Source organism: Fundulus heteroclitus, unplaced genomic scaffold (genome assembly GCF_011125445.2).
Source record: "Fundulus heteroclitus isolate FHET01 unplaced genomic scaffold, MU-UCD_Fhet_4.1 scaffold_66, whole genome shotgun sequence".
NCBI lineage: Eukaryota > Metazoa > Chordata > Actinopteri > Cyprinodontiformes > Fundulidae > Fundulus > Fundulus heteroclitus.
In genome coordinates, this window is record NW_023397099.1 from 359,877 (window position 1) to 382,120 (window position 22,244).

Here is a 22,244-nt window from a genome sequence, read left to right on the forward strand (position 1 = left end):
GCAGATGTGTACCACTGTAGAAGTCCCACTTTGGAACGTGGTCAATTTCTGCTACACTTTTGCTCCATCCCCAATACAGAGGGGTTGAGGGGAATCAAAGCTAGGAAGAATCAAGTCATGCAGTGTTTTTTTTTTTTTTTTCTGTAGCGACCAGAAATTATGAGGAATAATGTTAAGAGTAGTTTGGTTTGCAAAGAGAGAAAAATCTGCAGCACTGAATGCACCAAAAAGGGGTTGGGGGTTGGGGGTTGGGGAACTTTTATAGTGGCAGCTATATCACAGGGTGAAGCTCTGTCTCATTCAGGTTTGTGCTAAAACTAAATGGAAGATTCAGCATCAGGTCCACTCACTGGTCTTCCCTGACCTAGTGTTTCAAACAGCAGCTCTCTATCTAGAGTTTTAGGACACGCATAGACAGACATACTTACATTTACATACAGTAGATCAGTTAACCAACTGAGGCCCCAGCTAAACTACACCAAATATTTTTAAAACAGATTTTTCCCCCTCTTTAATCTGCATGTTTTACGAAACTTCAATCGAAAAAAGCTGTTACACCAATTCTGCAACAGTAGTTGGCAATATCGTCAATGTTCACTTCACTAAAATATAAAAGAAATAAAAGATGGCCATGGCTAAAGAAGTGGTAAACAGTGTTTTCTCTTAAATTTGAAGTCCAGTGCACGCAGAGGTAGACATATATATTTCTTCAAAATTTTGGACTGTTATCTTTCATGGCTTTTGAAGCCTTTCACAGCAATGCCATTTTGCACCTTTACAGTTTTGATCATTTAGGAACTGGCCTTTTCCAATCCACAATGGTGTCCTCTATTTGCACCCTCATGTGGCAATTTACAGCTGATTTGCAGATGTTTCATACCTGTTCTGACAACTGAATTTCTATACATTTTATATATATTCATGTCATTACGTAGAACTAGAGAATTAGGTGACATGACCAAGAGGTGGTGCTGTAAAGCTATTTCTGTCTGGTCTGATCAAAAATCATAAACTGTGGTACTTTATGAGTCAGTTGGGCAGAACAGAAATCCAAACCTAAATAAATCGGAATGAAGACATTAGCACGCTTAGGTCCTCGCCTTAGCTTGCTACCTAACTCCTATTGTAATTATTCTACGTCCACTCCTGCAGAGACCAAGCATACCTGGAAGGGGCTGTAGCTTTTATGGGGTCAGCTAAGCCTTTGCCATTTCCTGGGACCAGCTATTCATTAAAGTCTTCAAATTATTCCTCATATGACCCCTCTCCTTGAGGCCAGTTTGCCATTGGTGGCCCTTACTAGTCACCAAAGTACCACAAAACATAGCCCCTAGCCTTGTAGGAGTTCAGTCTTGCAATTGCAGCTTCAGTTCGTTCGAGTTAAGAACAAGATCAGCCAAAAAGCAAAGTTCTTTATTTTCCTGTCGTGGTTCCAGCTGTCACCTGTAGTTGTGACATATGTATCATAAAGGAAAGAACAAGATCCCTGATATAAGCAGTGGAAATGAACTTGCTCCAAAGGATGGCTGGGTTCACTCCTAGATATAGTATGAGGAGCTCTGTCATCTGATGGAGCTTAGAGTTGAGCCACCATTATCTGCAGATAGAAAACATACAGTTCCACTATCACTAAGTTTTTCCCTTTGAAGCTTTTCTGGGCAAGTCCCATTGGATGGAGAATATCCGGGCAGGCCCAGAACTCACTGGAGGGTCTATACATGCCTTTACTTTATTTGAAAATACTTAACTAAAACAAAAAAAGTCAATACACCATGGTTTAAGGATATGGATAAATAGTTGTTTGTTTATAGATCTGAATTGGAGATAGTAAGGAATAAAATGGCATTGCTTGAATGGGGTACGAATTAGGCAAAGGGTGAACTGACCTGGAAGGCTATCTGGCACAAAAAGTCAAAGTTAGAATGTGCTGTGTCGGCTCTTTGTTCCTGTTAATAATGTTTCCCGAAATCCAGTCAGTATGTATACAGCCCAAATTATTTTTTTTAAAATCTCAGAGTCTTTCCAATAAAAACACAATTTGGGTGTGGATGTGAAGAGTGAAAGGGGGAAAAAAATCTCTTTTCTAAAATACCCGCATTAGCGTGGACAGGGTCGGATGTTACCAAATAATAAATAAGCAGAGATAACTGTGACGCTGTATTTATTCAACTTTGCACATATGTCTCTCTACACTGTATATACCTTAGAGTAGAGTACGATTACACTCCATTTTTCAAAACACAAAGTGCCTCAACTGATACATCTTAATACACTTATTGCAATGGGAAGAAGATACCACAGCTAGAAAAGTGATTGATGCCGAGTGCTACGACACTACGTAGTCACCGTACCATCCACCTTGAGACCCGACTCACCATCAAAATACAGATGTGTGGACAGAGCCGTTTGGCCCAGATATGCTGCAGTTGGTGTATTTACAGGAGCAACGTCTGTTAGATCAACTCCCTTTTTAAGGACCTGTTTTTTTTCTATCCAGTTCCATAACAAGAAAAGAAAAAAATAGAGAAGTCAGGGTAACGTGAGAGGGCTTCACTTACTAAAGTCCTCCCAGAAATCTTTTTTTTAAGTCCCTTTCTTGTTGGCAGAACATTAAGCTGGGTGGCTGTCAGTCATTAGCTCCTGCGCAGGCTCCTCCATGTTGTCCTGGGGCAGTGGCCTCGTGGCTCCGAATGGGGGTCTTCTGCCGCAATGGGTCGTCATTACTGATGACCATCTTATCCCACTGGCATTCAAACAGGAATGAATGGTCTCAGTGAAACATGGACACGTGGATCTCAAAAAAAAAACCTTGCCATGCACATGTTGGTCATGTGTGTGTGTGTGTGTGTGTGCACAGATTTACAACACGACATGAGACCCTACAAACTCTGTTACACACGTCAGTGGTTTAAGGGGAGGGAGGGTGATGAATAAACGGTTTGCAGTGAAGACAAAAGGAAAAAAAAAAAAAAACATTCTTTTTTTAACTGAGTTTTTGCCAAGCTATGTGTAAGATGCATCTTGCTGTGAGCTAGTTGCCAAGCAACCGCACGCTACTGGTAAAGACAAACTGTGGGGATTGGGTGAGGCACAACAGTGCTGCAGGGTTCTATCTGTGGCCTGTCACCTGTTGCAGAGGCAACGCGTGCCTGTCTGGGTGAAACAGCATCATGTGTGCGTGCGGTTCCATATGAGACTTTATATGAAACACTGAGAGCCTTTTTCACACTGAGTAGGCCTTATTCATCGGGTTCAGGAGGCTCTCCTTTCTTTTGCAAAGAACAAACCCGCTGCTGAGTTAGCATTTTCCAAAGCACCCTAGTAAGGTCTAGGCATGGGCTGGTTTTACACCGCCAATTTTGTCAAATTTGTCTGAGGATCAAAAACGCAAAATATTTTCCATCCTATCATTCCTACAGTTTGCACTCTGTAGAGTATTGTTGCAAACTTGCCTCAGTCCAGTTACTGTCTGACTGAAGCGGAATATCTAGTTAATAATAATAATAATAATGATAATAATAATAATAATTCCACGCATACCAAGACTCCTAATGAAAGCACTTTAATACTTAATACTTTAACAATGAATTGCCGATTGTGTGTCAGAACCAAAACATTCAATGTAATTCATTTCATAATTACGTTTCTAGAAAAGAAATTACATGTCTAAGACTAAAAACTTAGTTTTGTTTGTTTGAATCCCTAAGTGATTGGTGGTGTTCCTTTAAAGTTGACGCCCTGTTCTAAGTTTGTGACCCTTATTTCGAAGCAGGAAAGGAAGCAGTTCTTGAGATGCACTGTTGTGTTGACAGACCTGACTAATAGTAAAAAAAAAAAGCATTGCATCTCATACCAACCCATGCCTGGGGACATTAGATGCTAAGTTTCCTTGTTTGTTTGCATATGCAATTATGTATATATACATATTTCTGTGATCGTAATAATTTTGTAATAGTTTATTGAAAGAATGCTACATGTGACTTCTTGAAGCCTTGTGCTTGTCTCTATAACAGAATACCAGTATATTCCATTAACTACAATGAACTCCTCTATAGTAAGGAGACTCAAACAACAAACCAAAATCTGTTCTGAACGGAAAGCTGATGCGCACAGCCCCTGTCAGATGGTTACCTTTCTGCCATGGTGGTTTCGTCTCCCATTAAGATAGAACGCTGCTCTCTGCTTGTGTGAAACCAGTAAAGACCACCTCTTTGCAGTTATCTGCCAGTAAACAACCAGAAACACAGCAGGTTTGGTGGCACTCAGTGGAAAAAAACTTGAGAAAGCAAAAATATAATGCCAATGGCATACAACTGAAATAATGACACATCTTTGTGTATGCTTGCACATAAATCCTCAATCCGTTCTGAACGCACGCCTCTCAGCCCCTCCTCCCTCCTTTGCACTGTTTGCCAAAGAACATCCATGCCCAAACATGAGCAGGCCCGGCTGTTGGCACTCGAGTGAGCTGAAACCTACGCTCTTTGTGTCTTTGCACCATTCCATCACATTTTCAAACCCCAAAATAACACCAAATCATAAAGCAAAGTTACAGTCATGTGATGTCTGGTTGAAATGTTGGAACATCTCTTTTTCTATTTTTTTATGTTTGTTCCTGGAAGCACGTCTTTGTTGATGATATCTAAATACAGCGACATCTAAGATCCCTGATTAGTAACATAGATCATGTGTGTATGGCTGCTACTTCAGTCAGAGTTCCGTTATTGCAAGTCTCAAATTACAACACCATCAAACTAAAGGGAACTCCAAGTGACAAAGCAGAACAATCATGTTACTTAAGGATGTTAGCGCATGTTCCTTCCACTTGCTATGATTGGCAGGTTATCAACATTAGTCTCAGCTGCAATGTAAGCAATGTGGCTTATCATCACGAGAAAATGAAGAGTTCAGATATTATGTCAAGGGATGGTGTTCTTTTTAGGGGGAAGATGTGGAGCAGCCAAGGGCTGGATGCCTCACAGGATGGATGGGATAGGGGAGCGGGAGCGGCGCAGCGGGCAGGGTGATCCGTAGGGCGAGTTCACAGGAGACAACCTCAGGGCGTTACCGGCCATGCCAGAAATGTTGTTTAAGCTCCGGGATTTCTCATAGCCTTCAGATGAGAGGGGCGACAAAACGTTTTGGTGGTGGTGGTGGTTGGTGGAGAAGGAGGTGGTGGTTGTGGTTGTGCAGGACATGAACACACACAGGCAGGCAGGCAGGCAGGCACGAAGGCAGGCAACGATCCAAATCCGAGCCGGCCGATTGAACCGAGACAAGACAGGAGACATGAGTAAGACAGAGCAGCAGCAACATTCTGTATGGTGAGAGCATGCACAGGACATTTCCTGACAGAGGCTGGAAGACTGAGCTCAGCTGTTTATAACGACAACTGATCTGGAACAAGAAATAACCAAACTGGATGAGTTTCTCCCTTATTCTGACTGGAAAACTGGAACTAGAACACACATTGAACTTATACTAATCCATCTATATATTCATATACAAGAGCTGCTCATATAATTAGAATATCATGAAAAAGTAGATTTTTTTATTAGTAATTAAATTAATTGTATATTATATTCATTCATTACACACAGACTAATAGATTTCAAGTGTTAATTTCTTTTAATTTTCATGATTATAACTGACAACTAATAAAAACCCTAAATTCAGTATCTCAGAAAATTTAAATATTAGTTAAGACCAATAGAAAACAAAGATTTCCAGAAATGTTGGCCAACTGAAAAGTATGAGCATGTACAGCACTCAATACTTAGTTGGAGCTCCTTTTCCCTGGATTACTGCAGAGATGTGTTAGAGTAGATCAGTCTGTGGCACTGCTCAGGTGTTATGAGAGTCCAGGTTGCTCTGATAACAGCCTTCAGCTCTCCTACATTGTTAGGTCTGGCGTATCGCATCTTCCTCTTCACAATACCCCAGAGATTTTCTGAGGTATTGTGAAGAGGAATGATGAGTAATGCTGGCCAATTTAGAACAGGGATACCATGGTTTATAAACCAGGTACTGGTAGCTTTGGCACTGTATGCAGGTGCTAAATCCTGTTGGGAAATGAAATCTGCATCTCCATAAAGTTGGTCAGCAGCAGGAAGCATGAAGTGCTCTAAAGGTTCCTGGTAAGGTAAGGTCAGTTTATTTATGTAGCACTTTTCAGTAACAAGACATTCAAAGTGCTGTACATGAACAGAAAAACATTTGACATACATAGGAAAAATAAAGCAATAAGCTAGATAAATATTTGACTAGAATTCTTTTATACATTAACAAACATACAGAAAAATTCTAAGCAAGCTATAGATGGTTGCGACCTTTGACCTCAGAAAAGACAGTGGACCAACACCAGCAGATGCCATGGCACGCCAAACCATCACTGACTGTGAAAACTTTACACTGGACCTCTAGCAAGGTGGATTCTGTGGCTCCTCTCTCTTCCTCCAGACTCTGGGACCTTGGTTTCCAAAGGAAATGCTAAATTGACTTTCATCAGAGAACATAACTTTGGACCACTCATCAGCAGTCCAGTCCTCTTTGTCTTTAGCCCAGCTGAGATGCTACTGATACTCTCTCTTGTTCAAGAATAGCTTGACACAAGGAACGTGACAGCTGAAACCATGTCTTGTCTGTGTGTGGTGGTTCTTAAAGTAGTAACTCCAGCTGCAGTCCACTCTTTGTGAATCTATCCCACATTATAAATGGGTTTTGCTTCACAATCCTCCCCTGGGTGAATTCATCCCTATTGCTTGTACACTTTTCTCTACCACATCTTTTCCTTCCCTTCGCCTCTCTTTTAATGTCCTTGGACACAGAGCTCTGTGAGCAGCCAGCCTCTTTGGCAATGACCTTTTGTGTTTTGCACTCCTTGTGTAAGGTGTCCATGTCGTCTTTTGGAAAACTGTCAAGTCAGCGGTCTTCCCCATGACTGACAGACAATTTAAAGGCCTTTGCAGGTGTATTGAGTTAATTACCTGATTAGAGTGTGGTTCCAGGCGTCTTCAATATCGGACAATATTCTAACTTTCTGAGATGCTGAATTATTATTTTTTTTAATTAGTTGTCAGTTATAATCACAAAAAATAAAATAAACACTTGAAATATATCAGTCTGTGTGTAGTGAATGAATACAATATATGTGTGACTTTTTGAATGGAATTACTAAAAAAAATAAACTTCGTCATGATATTCTAATTATATGACCAGCACATATATATATATATATATATATATATATATATATATATATATATATATATATATATTTACAACAGTGCCTCCTCAAAAAAATGAAATTCAATTGATGTTACTGAACTTTTACAACATAAATGGTTTTGTATTTGAACCCAGGATCTTCTCTGGAAGGTGGGACAGGTCTCCTGCACACTACACACCTATGTGCAATGCTCTCATTAGTCTGCTCAGGATATTAGGAGCAGCAGGACGACCACTCCTCGCAACAACCTTGTTGATGAGAGTCAAACCTACATGTGCTATTTCTTGCTTCTAATTCTTGAGTTTCACTAGTTGTCACTAAGAGAAGTTAAGCTTGTGACCAGATTAATTCTGTTTAGCTTAAACCTATGTGCTCTCTGTTCCTCCTAGATTGAAGTGACCACTGGCTATTAAGTCAAACCCTGGATTCAACCTAAAATCCTCTCCATGATGGCATTCACTGGGAATGTACTCACTCCACAGCTATCATCTGCCTGCCTGCTCTCTAACACCATCAGGATCTCAAAGCTCCATTGTCTTTGTTCCTGGAGTGCAGATCCTCCCCGTGCAACCTCAGTCCGTAACCTGTCTCCAGGATCCCGATAACTTCCCAAACTCCCTTTGAACTTTAAGAACCATTAGCAGTGTCATTCCTCACCGGCTGCTAGTAAATATCAGTTTCCTTATCTCTCACTTGTCTAACTGATTCCTTTTCGAGACAACAACATAAAACCTCCAGCTCAAAAACCCACCCCAGTGCACACATTTATCTTTGTAAATAAATCTTGTTGCATTTTTTTTATTTGCCTCCTATGACTGATTCTGCATGTGGTTCAGCAAATTATCCCCCAACATGACAACAGTCTTTTTCTGAATTGCTGTAAGACCCCGTGTAACAGAAACTCATCTTCCAAACAATTCCAGTCTAGTCTGGCCAGTCCACAGAGTATTTCCTTAAAGTCTTGGCTTTTAGCCTTTGAAATCGCCCTTTGATGCCATTTTTGTCATTTGCTGTTTGTGACAACTGGACATCTCCGTCCAGTTTTTTAATTTTTTTTTTTTATAGAAAGCTCAGGCTTGATCAGATCAGATGGAGAGTGTCTTTGGACAGAAATGTTCGAGTCTAGCTAGGGATTCCCAATAGGATTTAGGTCTTTAGGTCACGCTTTGATCTAAACCATTCAATAGCATTTCTAGTTGTGTGTTTAATCAATAATGTTTGCCATTGCAATTTACATTCCAATTAAGCTCTTCCTGTGCATTCACACCAATCCATTTCTTAGGAGGCAGTGGGCTGCCACTGTGCAGCTCCTGGTGAGCATTCTGGGGCTAAGGGTCTATGATGAGAGAGCTGAACCTACAGTTGCTGCGCCTTTTGCACTGAGCGATCACAGATGAAAGCTATTGGCTCAGATGGCAGAACATTTCAGAATGTGTTAATCTGGTTTAACAGGTTTTTGACCAGGTTTTTGACCAGGATTGCCTCATATTCAACTCCATCTGTCTTGCTATCAGGTCTGGCCAGCTACCCTCTCCCTTGCCTGTAGAAACAGGAAAACATTCCCACAGCATGATGCCACCACCACCAGCTGGTATGTTCAGAGTGATGTACACACCAGCTGTATTTATGCTGAGATTATATCATACACAGGTGGAATCTATTATAGATAAGGTAAAACCAAATTTTATTGAGGCATATCACAATAACGGGATAGAAACATATGCCACAATTTTTAGACTCTTATTTGTAAATATGCATAATTTCCTTTTCATCTCACAAATATGTCTTTTTAAAAGATCCCAATGAAATACACTACAATTTGTGGTTGTAAAGTGGCAAAACACTGAAAAGCTCAGAGTATGGATACTTTTGAAAGCCTCTAACTCTCACTTATTGCATAAGTAATATTTATTACGTGCTTACAGAAAGCTTTTTTCATATTATCACATTTCAAAATGGGCACAAATCGTTTTATTTGTAACTTCAGGCTTTCTTGAACGTTACAGTATATGTATGAAGGAGGTGGCACATGTTGACGATGATGATTTCCAATATAGTATTGTTATCAGTACAGATTCACTCATCACAACAGCTTTAAACTTGAAAACTGCCTGTGATGCGAGCTGGCAAACCTGCATTCAAAGTAAACAAGTCAGCGACAGCAGCTGGATCATTAGTGCAGCAGGCCAATCAGCTGGCGCTGGTTCTCAGGAGGAGCAACTAATGGAACCCTCGCCTCATTATCGTACCACCCACATTTGTTTTTCACGGACAGCAGAGCTGCATGTTAAACTGCGGCTGTTTTAGAGCCAGACGAGTGAGCGGCACAAAGGACAGCATGGATCAGCAACGACTGTTCAAAGGTGACAGAAATCAAGCAAATCTGCTCAGATACATATATGTATTTATATATATATATTTCTCTTTGGTTGTTCTCTGCATCAGGTTAACCTCCTAATCATATCAATATAAACTGACAATATATACCAGATGTTTCTATCCATATTCCTTCCTCACTGTCTGACATCAACTTGAACGTTTCCTGTTGAAGGTCAGTTAGTAATAATGAAATTATATCTATTTGCTTAATTCCAGAACAATCAGAAATTCAGTTTTAATTCTTCTCAGAAGTTTACATACACTTAGTATTTGGTAGAATTGCTTTTAAACTGGATGACTTGTATCAAATGTTTCTCACCTCAGTTTGCTAGAAATTCATTCCTTCATAATGACATTCCTGGTGGAACTGAGTCAGGCGTGTAGGCCACGCGACTCTCACACATCTGTTCAGCTCCGCCCACAAATTCTCTGTGGGACCGAGATCGGGGAATCTTTGATAGAGTTCAAAAAAACGATATTTGGATCCTGATGTTCATTGTGGCCAAACACTTCCTTTTCTGTTTCATCAGGCAACTGGACACATCTCAAACATTTGAGGTTTTTCCCTTAGTGGATTTCAAAGCAGAAATCTGACTTTTTATGTTGCTTTAGGGCAGGGGTCTTCAAACCTGTTCCTCAGGACCCACCACTCTGCATGTTTTAGTTGAGGATTATTATTAAGGTGTGCTGGAGCAGAGACACATCTAAAACATGCAGCACAGTGGGTCCTGAGGGACCAGGAAGTGACAACCCCTCCTTCAGGGCGAAATGGATTCTTCCTCTCTGAGTGGCCTTTCGGCTCATGCCAGCACAGGGCTCATTGCACCATGAATGGCGGTACCTGTTACCAGCCTCAGCCAAGATCTTCACAATGTCCTTTGCTTTTCTTCCAGAGTTGATACACAAATTTCACAGTAAAATGTGTACATCTCCAGGAGACAGAACCAGTTTCCTTTCTAAATAGTATGATAACTGCTTATTTCCACTGTGCCCATCTTTGGAAGAACTTGACTTGATCCCGGTCCAGAATTCTCTTTTTCACATCTTTGTTGATTTCTTTTTTTTTTTTTACTTTGTCCTATGATGTCCCACAATGAAGGAACATGTTTGAGGTTTAACTCAAATTTTGTAATGGCATGAGATAATCGACTGGGTTTACCATAATTGCTTGCAGGAATTGTAAACTGAGTGAATGTAAACTACAGACGTTGAAAGCTTTGAACAAAACAAGTAAAGTTCCCACCAAAAAATCTTTCTCATTATTCTGGCATTCAGCAATTGAAATGCAATGACCTAAAACAGGAAAGGTTTATTCAGCCTTAAAGTAAGACAGTGAAGGTAAAAAGTAGTTTTGTCCTTTTTATATTCCAGATTATTTATAAAGTGATATTCTGGGAAGTATTTATTAGCAGGCTGTGCATCACCTGCAGCAGAGAGGCATTTAGTTGAAAGTAAACAAGCAGAATAAACAGCAAATGCTACCTTCCATTCACTTAAAGTGAATGGAAGTGAGTTGACATGTGTTGTGAATTGGCACTATATAAATAAAACTGAATTTAATTAAATTGAATCGCAAATAAGGACTCAGATCTAGGAATCATGTTACCTCTAACCTAACCCTGTACCAACTTCCAAGTCTGAAAACAAGTGAGTATTGCTAATTTATGTCCTCAGCGTCCAGGTTAACTGGAACAAACAATAAAAGGCAGTAACAGTGCTCTTTCTATCATTGTATCCATCTTATCAGTTTAGCAACACGTTAACGAAAAACATTTATTGAAAACTATAATGGGTGACTGATATAATGGGATCCAAACTGAAAAAACACTGTTTTTTTACTGTGTATACATTTTACACCACATTGGATTAATCGACTATGATAAACAGAAGCATGGCAGCCAATTCGGACTCAGACTCGTTTGGGGTTTGGTGGGAGTCCCAGATTTTCTCGTTGTTGATCTGACTCCATGTGGGATCTCCAACAGAGTTCATTCCATTCTCATAAAATGACACAAATTGCCTTCTAGTGTGTGAATCAAACCTGTATTAGCTGATTGTAAATTGCTAAATGCTTGGTTTGTTGTTGTTTTCTCAGCCAAAGAGCTTCTGTTTTACTGTGCTTAAGTTACATTGGTCGACGCTGCCGATTGTATCAATCAGCCTGATTAGCTGCGACAGTCGTGCAAGAGTGAAGTAAACTTTAAGATTTTGCATCAGACTGTAATTTTGTTGGTCCATACCAGAGATAGTAAATTCTTCTGCTTTTCCAGGTCTAGTATTTGTTTGGTAATAATCATGGTGGACTCAGGGTGAGATGATCGGACAGCAGCTTTGACCTGCGATCTTCAGTGAAAGAAACATCTGTCTTCTTTTGTGTTTTGTTCGATTTCATTCTAAATAGTTTAAATCAGCTAAGACAAGATGTCTGTCTGCCCTAACCTTCCCCTGTTCTGAGGGTTTATGTATCTTTAAACAAATTCCTGACAATGTGACATTTATCTACTACATGTGAGGGAACTATTTCTAATAAGAACTTTAGAGAACTTCACTAGATAAAAAAATAATATATTTTTTTATGGAGTCCATCAATTGTAGCTTCTAATCCTATTACAACAAGGATTTTCTTTGACAAGAAATTAGTGTAGAAGTACCAACAGGTCATAGAATAATATTTAGTCTTTAGGGAAACTCTGTGAATGTTTGCATGTCGGGAAAAATAAGCTTTAATTTCTAAAGTCTACTACAGTTTGACAAGATTACTTCTGAATGAAAAACTCATTCAACAGCTACTGTAGTATTCTTTTAGTGTGCAGTGGATTTGATAGTCTCCACACCTCTAGTAAAATATTTTCATTGTGTAAAAATCAGATCATAGTTGGTTATTTAAATGTTTTTTTAACCTTTAGTGTGCTTACATAAGTATGCACACCCCCATATTAACACTTTGTTCAAACACATGTTGATTTAATTTGATTTCACTCAGTCTTTATTGGATAAACGTATGTCAGTGTGCAAAAGTCTTGACAATATTTACTGACTTGCATTCAGATAGTGAATACATCTGTTGCACATTTTCTGACAAATTTCGCCCTGAACACTGACCAATCTCTGACTAGATGACAATTTTTCACTAGTTCCATCTGAGGAAGAGGCATAATGCTGTTCAAATTGTTCAAATTATGCGCTTTGTTGTTTAAATGTGGGTTTCTATTTATTTTTTTATTTATTTATATTTTTCTATATTTATTATTACATTTCGGCCATAAGTTCAAGTTCGGTTTATGAGGCCATAACACATCCTTTCACAAGGTTTTTTTTTCTTTAGTCCAAACAGATTTGGATCATAAAGCCCATTGCCGTAAGTAGAACACAACCAGCTCACTGACAGTGTTGCTGCCCCACTGACCAGTTTTCTATGAATTAAGAAGAAATGCAGTTTTGTAATGTCCTTTTAGGTATATGTTTCCGGCAATTACTCATGACTATATCATACTGTATATACTTGATGCTATGATTCTTTTCGTCCTTTCCCTGGCTGATACATTTGTTCAACAAGACAGTTGTTATCCCCTGTAACCTCTCTGCAAAATGTGGCTTTAGCTGAAAGATGTGAAGGCGCATATTTCAAAGCAAATCTTACAAGGACCACTAAACTTTAATTCTTGTAAATCCAAATCTACAACTGATGGTAGGTGTGTGTACCCACAAAGATCAAAGGCTGGAACTGAATGAAAAGGTCTCCCATGTTGGCAGTGGTGGGTGACTAGTTTGGATCACCGAGTGAAAATGGGCCCACAATGAACTGGAGAGGAAATGGGTGGTAGTGTCTCATTAGGCTCCTCAACTACCCTGTGATTGTTCTAGCTAAAATTCAAAAGCCTGTTCCATTTAACCCATGCTCCGAACTGAGAAAGCCTGTCAGATAAGACGTGGAACATCTTTGAGAAGCAACAGCAGAGGTGTGCTTGCCTTAGTTTTGTTTCCCTGATGACTCAGAATCTATGCCAGCTAATCAAAATGTGCTACAATCAAGTCTCAGTTTAAAGGTTGCACACGTATGCATACAGAACACTGCAGATTTTTTATTTATTTTGTCCATACGTAACCAGGTTTGTTTGTTTTTCAGTTAGTAAGGTATATATGCCATACTAAATGTAGGGAAAAGTTCAGAATTTTCTTTAGGCCTTGGAAATTAAAAACAAAACAACTGGCATTATACTAAACTAAAGGGAAAATTCCTCAAACAAACAAAAATAAACATTTGTGTTGACCTGTAGGTTTTGGTTCTTTGTACACTCTGGTTAGGTTTGGTCTTGAACTTTGATTATTGTTTGATACTTACTTGCCTTTTGCCTTATATTCTGTCGGAGTTTCTATTAAAAACTGAATTATGTTCATGCACATTTAAATACTGTCTTTGAATTTGCCATCAAATATTTCAGGGCAGCAGATAAAGCTTGTTTACAAGTTGTATCAGCAGAATTTGATCTAGCACTTAAAATAAATGGCCAGTAGGTTCGAGATTTTCATTGGCTGATACATTATAACACACAAATATGTGAAACTGAAGCAAACGGGTCTATCAGCAGAATGACTGAGGGTGTATCATTGCCTTGGTGACAGATGATACTTGGCAATTTATCTTGCTGCTATAAATGGGCGATGAATGTGGCAACAGCCCAAAGAAAAAAAATAAATAAAAAATTGGTCAAAATTTATTCAAATGTTTCCAAGCAACAAGAAAACACGAATAAATTGTGCATGTGCAGAAAGCGACAGTTCTGAGTCAGCTGCATAGAAGCATTGGATCCTCAGAATTGCTCAAAAATATTGTGATGTTTCACACTGGTTGCAGCAGACACACACGTTACGTTACCTGAGCTGACTATCGTTGAACAAAGAGCCTTCCCCCCTCCAGGGATGTTGGCGTACCTGTTGCTAAGGACACGGATCAACTGATGAGAATTCTGACTAAGGTCTGTCTTTTTAAGGTCCCATCTAGCTTATTTTCTGTATCCCCCCTTCTATATTTAACGCCGCTGCTAAAATACATTCACTGGAAAAAAAAAATCCAAAACAAAACATTTGAGTGCCAAGTCAGGCAGCCAAAAGGAATTGGATGATTTGGATGCATTTGGATAAATATGCAGGCCAAATATGGATATGTAAATGTACCCCAAGAAGGTGTTAGGGAATAGTAATGAAGGAAGTTACTGACTTGTCCAAATGTCATTGTAAGAAAGTAACAAGGAATCTATTGTCGTATCATGTATATTAAGGAGTTCATGGACGGATCAGAGTCTACCTCAGATGTAGATTTTTAAACAGCACTTTGAGAGGAGCGGCGCCCATCGCATCTCTTAAAACCCAAGCAGCAGCGGGAGTTGCCTGAACAATCTGTGTGACACCTCCTGGAGCAATAATGTCCTTTCAGCACCAGCTGTTCAGTTTTCATGGCCACCAACTGTTGTGCTGGCTAATGAGAGGTAGAAATGTCCATTACTCGCATTAGTGCTTCAGGTTTTAACTCAAACATTTACCACAGCACCAGCATTGCTTGTAACAGATCCGTTGCTTTGTTCCCTGGATGGAAGGATGTTGGCCTTCTGCAGTGCTAGTACTGGATTCAGGCACATTGCCATAAAAAGTCTCTTGTTTGGTATGGTGTGTGTGCATACTTGCAGCTGTTATTAATCCATTCTGTTATCCCCAGGATAAAGATTAGCAGGAAAAGGATGGGGTGCACTACAGTTTTCTGCAAGTTATTTCTGTCTTTTCTGGCTGATGGCTCAGCTGCCAAGCCACTGTCTTCAAACCCATCGTGTCCCAAAGGCAGGCATGACTAATACATCCAGTCAGCCAGTGATGTACACTGTAATTTATAGATAATTAAATCATCCGTTTATCTATTGTTTCATCATTTCCCGATGAACTGAGATTGGATCATGGGTTGCAACAGGTCCAGTAGGGTAACCCAGACATCCTCCTCCCTAGTGGCATTCTTGTCCTCATTGTGGGACATCCCCAAAGTAATTCCAGTTTAGAAGAGATACAGCATCTTTACTCCCTCTAGCCTTAAGTCTGCAAAGGATGCACTTCTCTGTGCCCTGAAAACCTCCAAAGGAAGTACCTGAGGAGGACCTCAGGTACCCAAACCACTTAAGCTAATTCCTTCTGATGCAGAGGAGCAGTGGCTCTACTCAAAGGTCACCATGGGGCTCCTCAGGTGGAAGGTGGAGCCCTGCCATTGTATGGAGAAAGCCAATCTCAGCTGCTTGTATCTGGGATTTCATGCTTTTTGATATATATGAATATATGAGCTACATGATTCATAGCTCAGGAAAATAGATAAAGGCTGCAATGTAAACAGAGCAGCAAATCAAGAGCTTTGGGGGTCCGATTTTTCTCCACTAGGATAGGTCAGAGCAGGACCTGTATTACCTAATTCATCTAACCATCTCCACTCTACCTTGACTCATAAATTATAGATCTGTTGCTGTTCTGGGCCCTGGCTTGTGTATCTTTCTTATTGTCCCCCTTTACCTTTTAAACCTACAATTTAGGTGTTATGTTGCAATAGTGCTGCATACCTGTGTTGCTGTTTAGCTTTTCTATTAAAACACTATAAGAATTGTTTTTTACTTAGTCTTGAGAGCCTGCGAGCTAGAAAAACTGTAGAGAGGATTCAAAGCCTTCTTATTATTGTGGCTACATGCTTACATGCTTTGCGGAATGAGGGATGTCTATAAAGTTAACGATTTGATGCATTTAACCAGTTAAATATCCTGTTGCCACATACTCGCTGTATGCAGTTGTATGCACTATTTTATCTATCTATCTATCTATCTATCTATCTATCTATCTATCTATCTATCTATCTATCTATCTATCTATCTATCTATCTATCTATCTATCTATCTATCTATCTATCTATCTATCTATCTATCTATCTATCTATCTATCTATCTATCTATCTATCTATCTATCTATCTATCTATCTATCTATCTATATATTTACAAATAAATTCAACGTGACTGCACTGAATTATAACTAGTGTAACATCTGTGTGTATCTACTTGAATGTTAATCTTTTGATATGATGAATTAGTTTAATTACATATCTAAGCATATATATTGGATCTGTTAGTCTTCTTATCCTATATCCTGAGACGAAATTTGACATGTAGATAAACTGAATTGGACATAAGAAAACCTGCTCATAAAAGTTTATTCAGATACATATTGTATTTATAAAGGCTGTATTTATTCACAAGGGAAATGGAGTAAAAAGTGTGACTGTTGATTTTACTGAAAAAAATATTATTTGATGATAATGTTGCCATGTCTCCCACTCCAAAGTGCTGATAATGATTTCTCATATGTCAGTTGACTTTAACTCTCTGTTTTTGACCGACTATCTGGGTTTGAAGTGATGACAATATCACTTCAAATTCTTTACATATCCATCTCTGTTCTGCAAGTTTATCAAATTATCTCCAAATTGGACGATTGCTTCTAGATGCTCAACTTGTTGCTTAACTGGTTGAAAGTGGTAAACAAAAATACCAATCATAAAAAAGAAACTTAATGCAGGATTATAGGGGATTACAAATAAATCATACTCTGAAAAAACAGATTTAAAATTATGCATTGAAAATGTGTTCGAATTTCTTTAAATACAATGATATAAGTGACTTGACCGTGTTTAAATATGTATTCTTGTTTTAATTAAAATAGATAGGAAAGCACTTACACATGCAGTTACCTGTTTTTCTCATCCCTCCATCAGCAGGACACGTATAGTCACTAGCAGCAAGCAAGAAACAAGTCCCCCCACTTCGACGGTCATGTTCCCGGGTACTGGACCGTCGCATGGGGACCATCTCCTCCAGAGACATGCTCAGGTCGCTGCCAGCGCTGCAGTCTGCTGACAGAACTGTGGGAGAACAAGCCGAAATATGCAATTCTCTGACAATTCTTTTGATTCGGTACAGTAAATGTGAAGAGTTTACGTACAGTGCTATAAAAAAGTATTGTACCACATTTCTGTCACACATACATTTTTTAGAACATCAAAAAGTGTGTTTATGACACAAAAATCCCCTAAATAAGTAGAAGAAAAGGGAAAACCCTATCCAAACCAGTCTGGCTCTTTGTGAAAATGTAAATTGCTCCTTAAAGCATGTAATTGATTGTGCCCACCTTGGCAGCAACAACTGCCTTCAAGCACTTCAGATAACTGGTAATGACTCTTTTACATTACTGTAGAGGAGTTTGGAGGGTTTGAAGCTTTAAAAGCTCGGTTAAGGTTATGCCATAGCATCTCAATTGATTTTAAGTTTAGATTTTCACTTGGCCACTCTAAAACCTTAATTTAGTTTTTCTTAACAATTCAGAGATGGATGGACATGCTAGTGTAATTCGAATCATTGCCCTTCTACGTAATGTAAGGGTGCTTAAGTCCGTGAGGCAGACACCCTGTCTACTTTTATGACTAGGTTTAAAACTTTCCTTTTTGACAAGGTTCAAGCAAATGACATAATTTTGTTCTCTCAGCCCTGTTTTGGAGGGTCTCCCTGCATGTTCTCGACAACGTCTGGGCAGAACATCTTTTCTGAAGGGGTGTTTGACTACTGTACTGTGATTGGACTGGATTAGATAGATATGTTTAGGTTGGAGAAGCGGAAATGTTTTGCAGTCCCACAGTTCAACTGTGGTGGTTTAAGCGGTCGAACATGCCAATTCCACTCACTTTCTGCGTTTACCCTATAAATTATCCAAGCGCGGCAGTTCCACGGCTCGGGTGAAGGGTGTGAGCAGGGTTTACCCGAGGGTGACTCACACCGATAAGACATTCCTCCCCTCTCTGATTGGTTGTTTCTGTCCGGGGGTGGCATGTTTCTGCAAATGGCAGTAGGACCACTGGGACGAGCCAAAGAAGCTTGATTTATTTATTTATTTTTTTTGTAAATTATCATGTTATACTGTCAGAACACTGTGCCAGTTTTAACAAATATGTAAAGAATATATTTAAACAAAAGTTACCTACTGCTGATTTAACAGAAACAAGACCTGCAGTGGTTTAGATGTTTTTTTGTGCCCTAAATGTAATTGCTTAAGTCCCAAATCCTTACAAATGGCTTTACAACTCTTTCCGCCCCAATTTATGTTACTGGTGGTTTCTCCTCCTCAGCTCCTTTAGGTTGGAGCATGCTATTTTGCTTTTTGATATCTTCTAGCCTACTTCATGTGGTATGGCAGGTTCTATTGACAGTAACTTTATGATTTGGCTAGTGAAAGTGAATATAGATGTCCAAAAAATATAGTAAATCACAGTTAATTTATGATCCAACAAGCTGGGGATTTACCTTTTCATACACAACCAGACTGGTTTGGCAAAAATTTGAATACGAAAATAAACAATGAGGTGTAAAGTGCATTTTTGTATTCACTTTCTTACTTTTGTCTGATATTTAGATTTGTTTTGATTTTGTTAAACATTCTGGTGTGAGGAAAAATTCAAAACAGATCAAAACTGTGAGCGACCAAACACTTTATTCACATAACCGTAGGTAGCACCTTTCTTTTACAGTGTGTATTTGTTGTGTTATAGAAGCCAACTGAAGTAGGCAGTAGCTGAGTGAGTAGCATAGTTTGAGGTGACAGGAGAGTTGCATTCATGACATGCCCTCCCCTTGCCGCACTAAAAACAGTGCAGCAAATGTCATCCATCACCATGCAGCGGGGTTCAGGTCAGAGGTCAGATTCTGTACAGTTAATGATGTGGACAAAGCTTCATGGTATCCTTTGAGTGTGTTGACAAAAAAAGCGTTTGTCACACGTTTCCATTAAAGATTAAGTATAAACAAGAATAATAATCCTGAAGCTAAAATGTAGGTGTTATTCTCATTGAAACTCATGCCAATCATAACAAACTTATATTCTTAATTTATGAATTAATTAATCAAATTAAATAAAATAAAGTCAACGTGGCTCAGTGAATTTCATACAGCAACACTAAGCTTTACTTTACTTGTCTTTGATGCATCATACAGTTGACATATTTTTCTATTAGTTGTATCTCAAAATATTGCAAATATACTGCCCATAATTACACAACACTATGCTGCTGCTTATTTTGCTCCTGGCACACTATAGTGTGTACCTTACTGTATTTGGCAGCTGGTGGAGAATGGTTGGCAACTCGTCCTACAGAAAAATTAGCTCAGCTGTTAAACAGTTTTGGGGTAAAGTAATATTTTGTTTATTGTTTGCACACACCCGTGATGCCCCAGAGAATGGATCTGACACTAGTCTGAAAATACAGCACAATGCTCAGAGGTCACGATTTCAAAACCAACAGATTTTCTGCAAACCCCATTCCTATGATTTAAACCACCTTTATTAATAGAAAGATCTGGACATTGTGATGTTTTCCACTCCTTTTCCTGTTTCTGTCACTGCAACTAAAGTACAGTGATATTCAATAGTTTCTAATATTTTTGAAAAGTTTATTTATTTCAGTAACTCAATTCACTATGTGAAACACATTATATACAGTAATACAGACTAATGATGTTTTAAAGCTTTTAATTATGTTAATTATTATTTTTCACTTCCAGCTAATAAAATCAAAGCATTTAAGATTAGAATATTGCATCAGACCAATGAAAAAGCAAAGTTTTTATGCAGAAATGGGAGCTTATTGAAAAGTATGTTTAATACCAGCTTAAAGGTTGCTTTTTTCAAAAGTTACTTTTAAACTCTTGACAAACAAGCCTCTTAGAAATGCATATTCTGATTTATTGAATATGATTGTATGCATGCTTTTGGATTTGAGTACTGTTGAAACTATTTGTGAAGTTAACTCAAGATTCTAAACAGTACAAGAAAAAATGCCAAATATGGTATTAAATATAACTGCCTATTTTAAAACCATCTGAAAGGTTTTTGATTGAAACATAAATTATGTGTCTATTTAAAGAACCCTAATTCAGAAAGAGCTCAGTACATTCTAAATGTCCTCTAAGTAAATGACTAACAGCTGAAGCTAACTGAATCTACTTATGCATTCAGTCTAGGCACAAATTACTCTTTTCTTATCAGGCATAAGGTTCTGACATATATTACACAGACTGCAAAAAGCCCAGAATGCACACTTACCCTTGGGGATCTTGTCACTGGAATTTAAATAAAGCTAGTACACAAAGTTTAGCACTAATTTCAATCAATATCAGATGTGTCAGCGTAAATTACCGACATGGACCTGGAGAAGAAAAACAACAACCCACAGCCTAAACAACAAGTGAACAATCCCTACTAGGCGAAAGTCTGGAATGCAATTCCCCTGAATTCTGATCAGCCTGAGCCATTTCACACTTTTTTCATTGTCTTTTGCATCGGCTCGTTTGTCACTGTGGCAACCACTGCTGAAGGCTGCAAAGGAGAAAGGGCTGTGAGGATAATATGATTGCTCGTTTGGATCTTTATACAGTTTGCACCACAAAGTATTTATACCCCATTGACCTTTCCACATGTTGACTCTTTCAGCCACAGATTTTAATGATTTTTTAATGAGATTGTATGTGACTGACCACCACAAAGTGGTATTTAATTATGAAGTAGAAGAAAGGGTGTACATTGTTTTTACAAATACAAATATAAAAATTATTTGTAATTTTTTTATATTAATATATTATAATAATATTTATAATTAGCCAATTTTACTCTGATATTCCAAAAATAATATTCAGTAAAGCCAATTACACCGACTTAAAAAAGAGAGTCCCTCTGTGTGTATCTCATCTTGATCTCAGTATATGTACAATTATTCTGTGACGGCCTTAGAGGTTTATATGAGAACATCAGTGGACAAACAACACCATGAAGACCAAGTAAAAAACATCCAAATGTTTAAAAATCTCACAGAGGACTGTACAAGCTATCATTCAAAAACTTAAAGGATGTAACACAACTACAAATCTACCAAGACAGAAGAGCTCTGATCAGAGAAACAGCCAAGAGTCCTATGGTAACTGTGACAAAGCTGCTGCTGATGTTGACAGAAAGCCACGGTGTTTGACTCCAGTCATACAGAAGACAAAGCAAATATGTAGAAAAACTTGCTGTGGTCTAAGTATGGAGACTATAGTGTTTTGCAAACATGCATGCATGCAAAAAAACTGTGTGACAGGAAACTAATACTGTATAAAACTCTAACACAGTGGCAGCATCATGCTGTGGGGGAAGCTGGAGAGACAAGCTGTTAGGACTTAAAACAGACATGAGATTATTATGGAGGATCAGCTTCCAGCTGGACAAGGTTCCTAAACATCCAACCAACCTACAATTAAAACATAATGATGTTTTAGAAGGACCCCAAGCCCAGAGCTATGTAAATCCAATATAGAATCTGCGGCGAGACTAGAAAATTGTTGTTCTCAGATACTCATTCCAATTGGACCGAGCTTGAGCTATTTTGCAAAGAAGAATGAGCAATTACTCAGAGTCTTGTTGTGCAAAGCTGGCATATTCGAAAAAACATTTAAAGCTAATTTGGCTCAACATAGCATTTAATCAGGTGGGTTAAATACAGATGCATACCATACTTTGTATCTGTAAACACAATTGAAACCC

The 22,244-nt window shown here is 38.7% G+C and overlaps 1 protein-coding gene across 13 annotated transcripts in view; it reads right to left on the minus strand.

Annotated features, from left to right (window-relative positions):
• Nucleotides 1-284: 284 nt before the first annotated feature.
• Nucleotides 285-22,244, minus strand: part of kcnc2 (potassium voltage-gated channel, Shaw-related subfamily, member 2) — a 123,965-nt gene continuing 102,005 nt past the window's right edge. For 2 of the 13 annotated variants that reach the window (XM_012852747.3, XM_012852742.3), the window contains exons 3-4: nt 17,362-17,544; nt 285-5,113 (exon numbers count right to left, since the gene is read on the minus strand). In XM_012852747.3, coding sequence (XP_012708201.2) covers nt 4,977-5,113; nt 17,362-17,544 — 320 coding nt within the window. In that variant the 3' untranslated portion in view covers nt 285-4,976. Of the gene's footprint in view, nt 5,114-14,483; nt 14,546-17,361; nt 17,545-22,244 lie in introns of all 13 variants that reach the window. The other 11 variants (XM_012852750.3, XM_036133661.1, XM_036133663.1 and 8 more) reach the window with 11 other exon arrangements.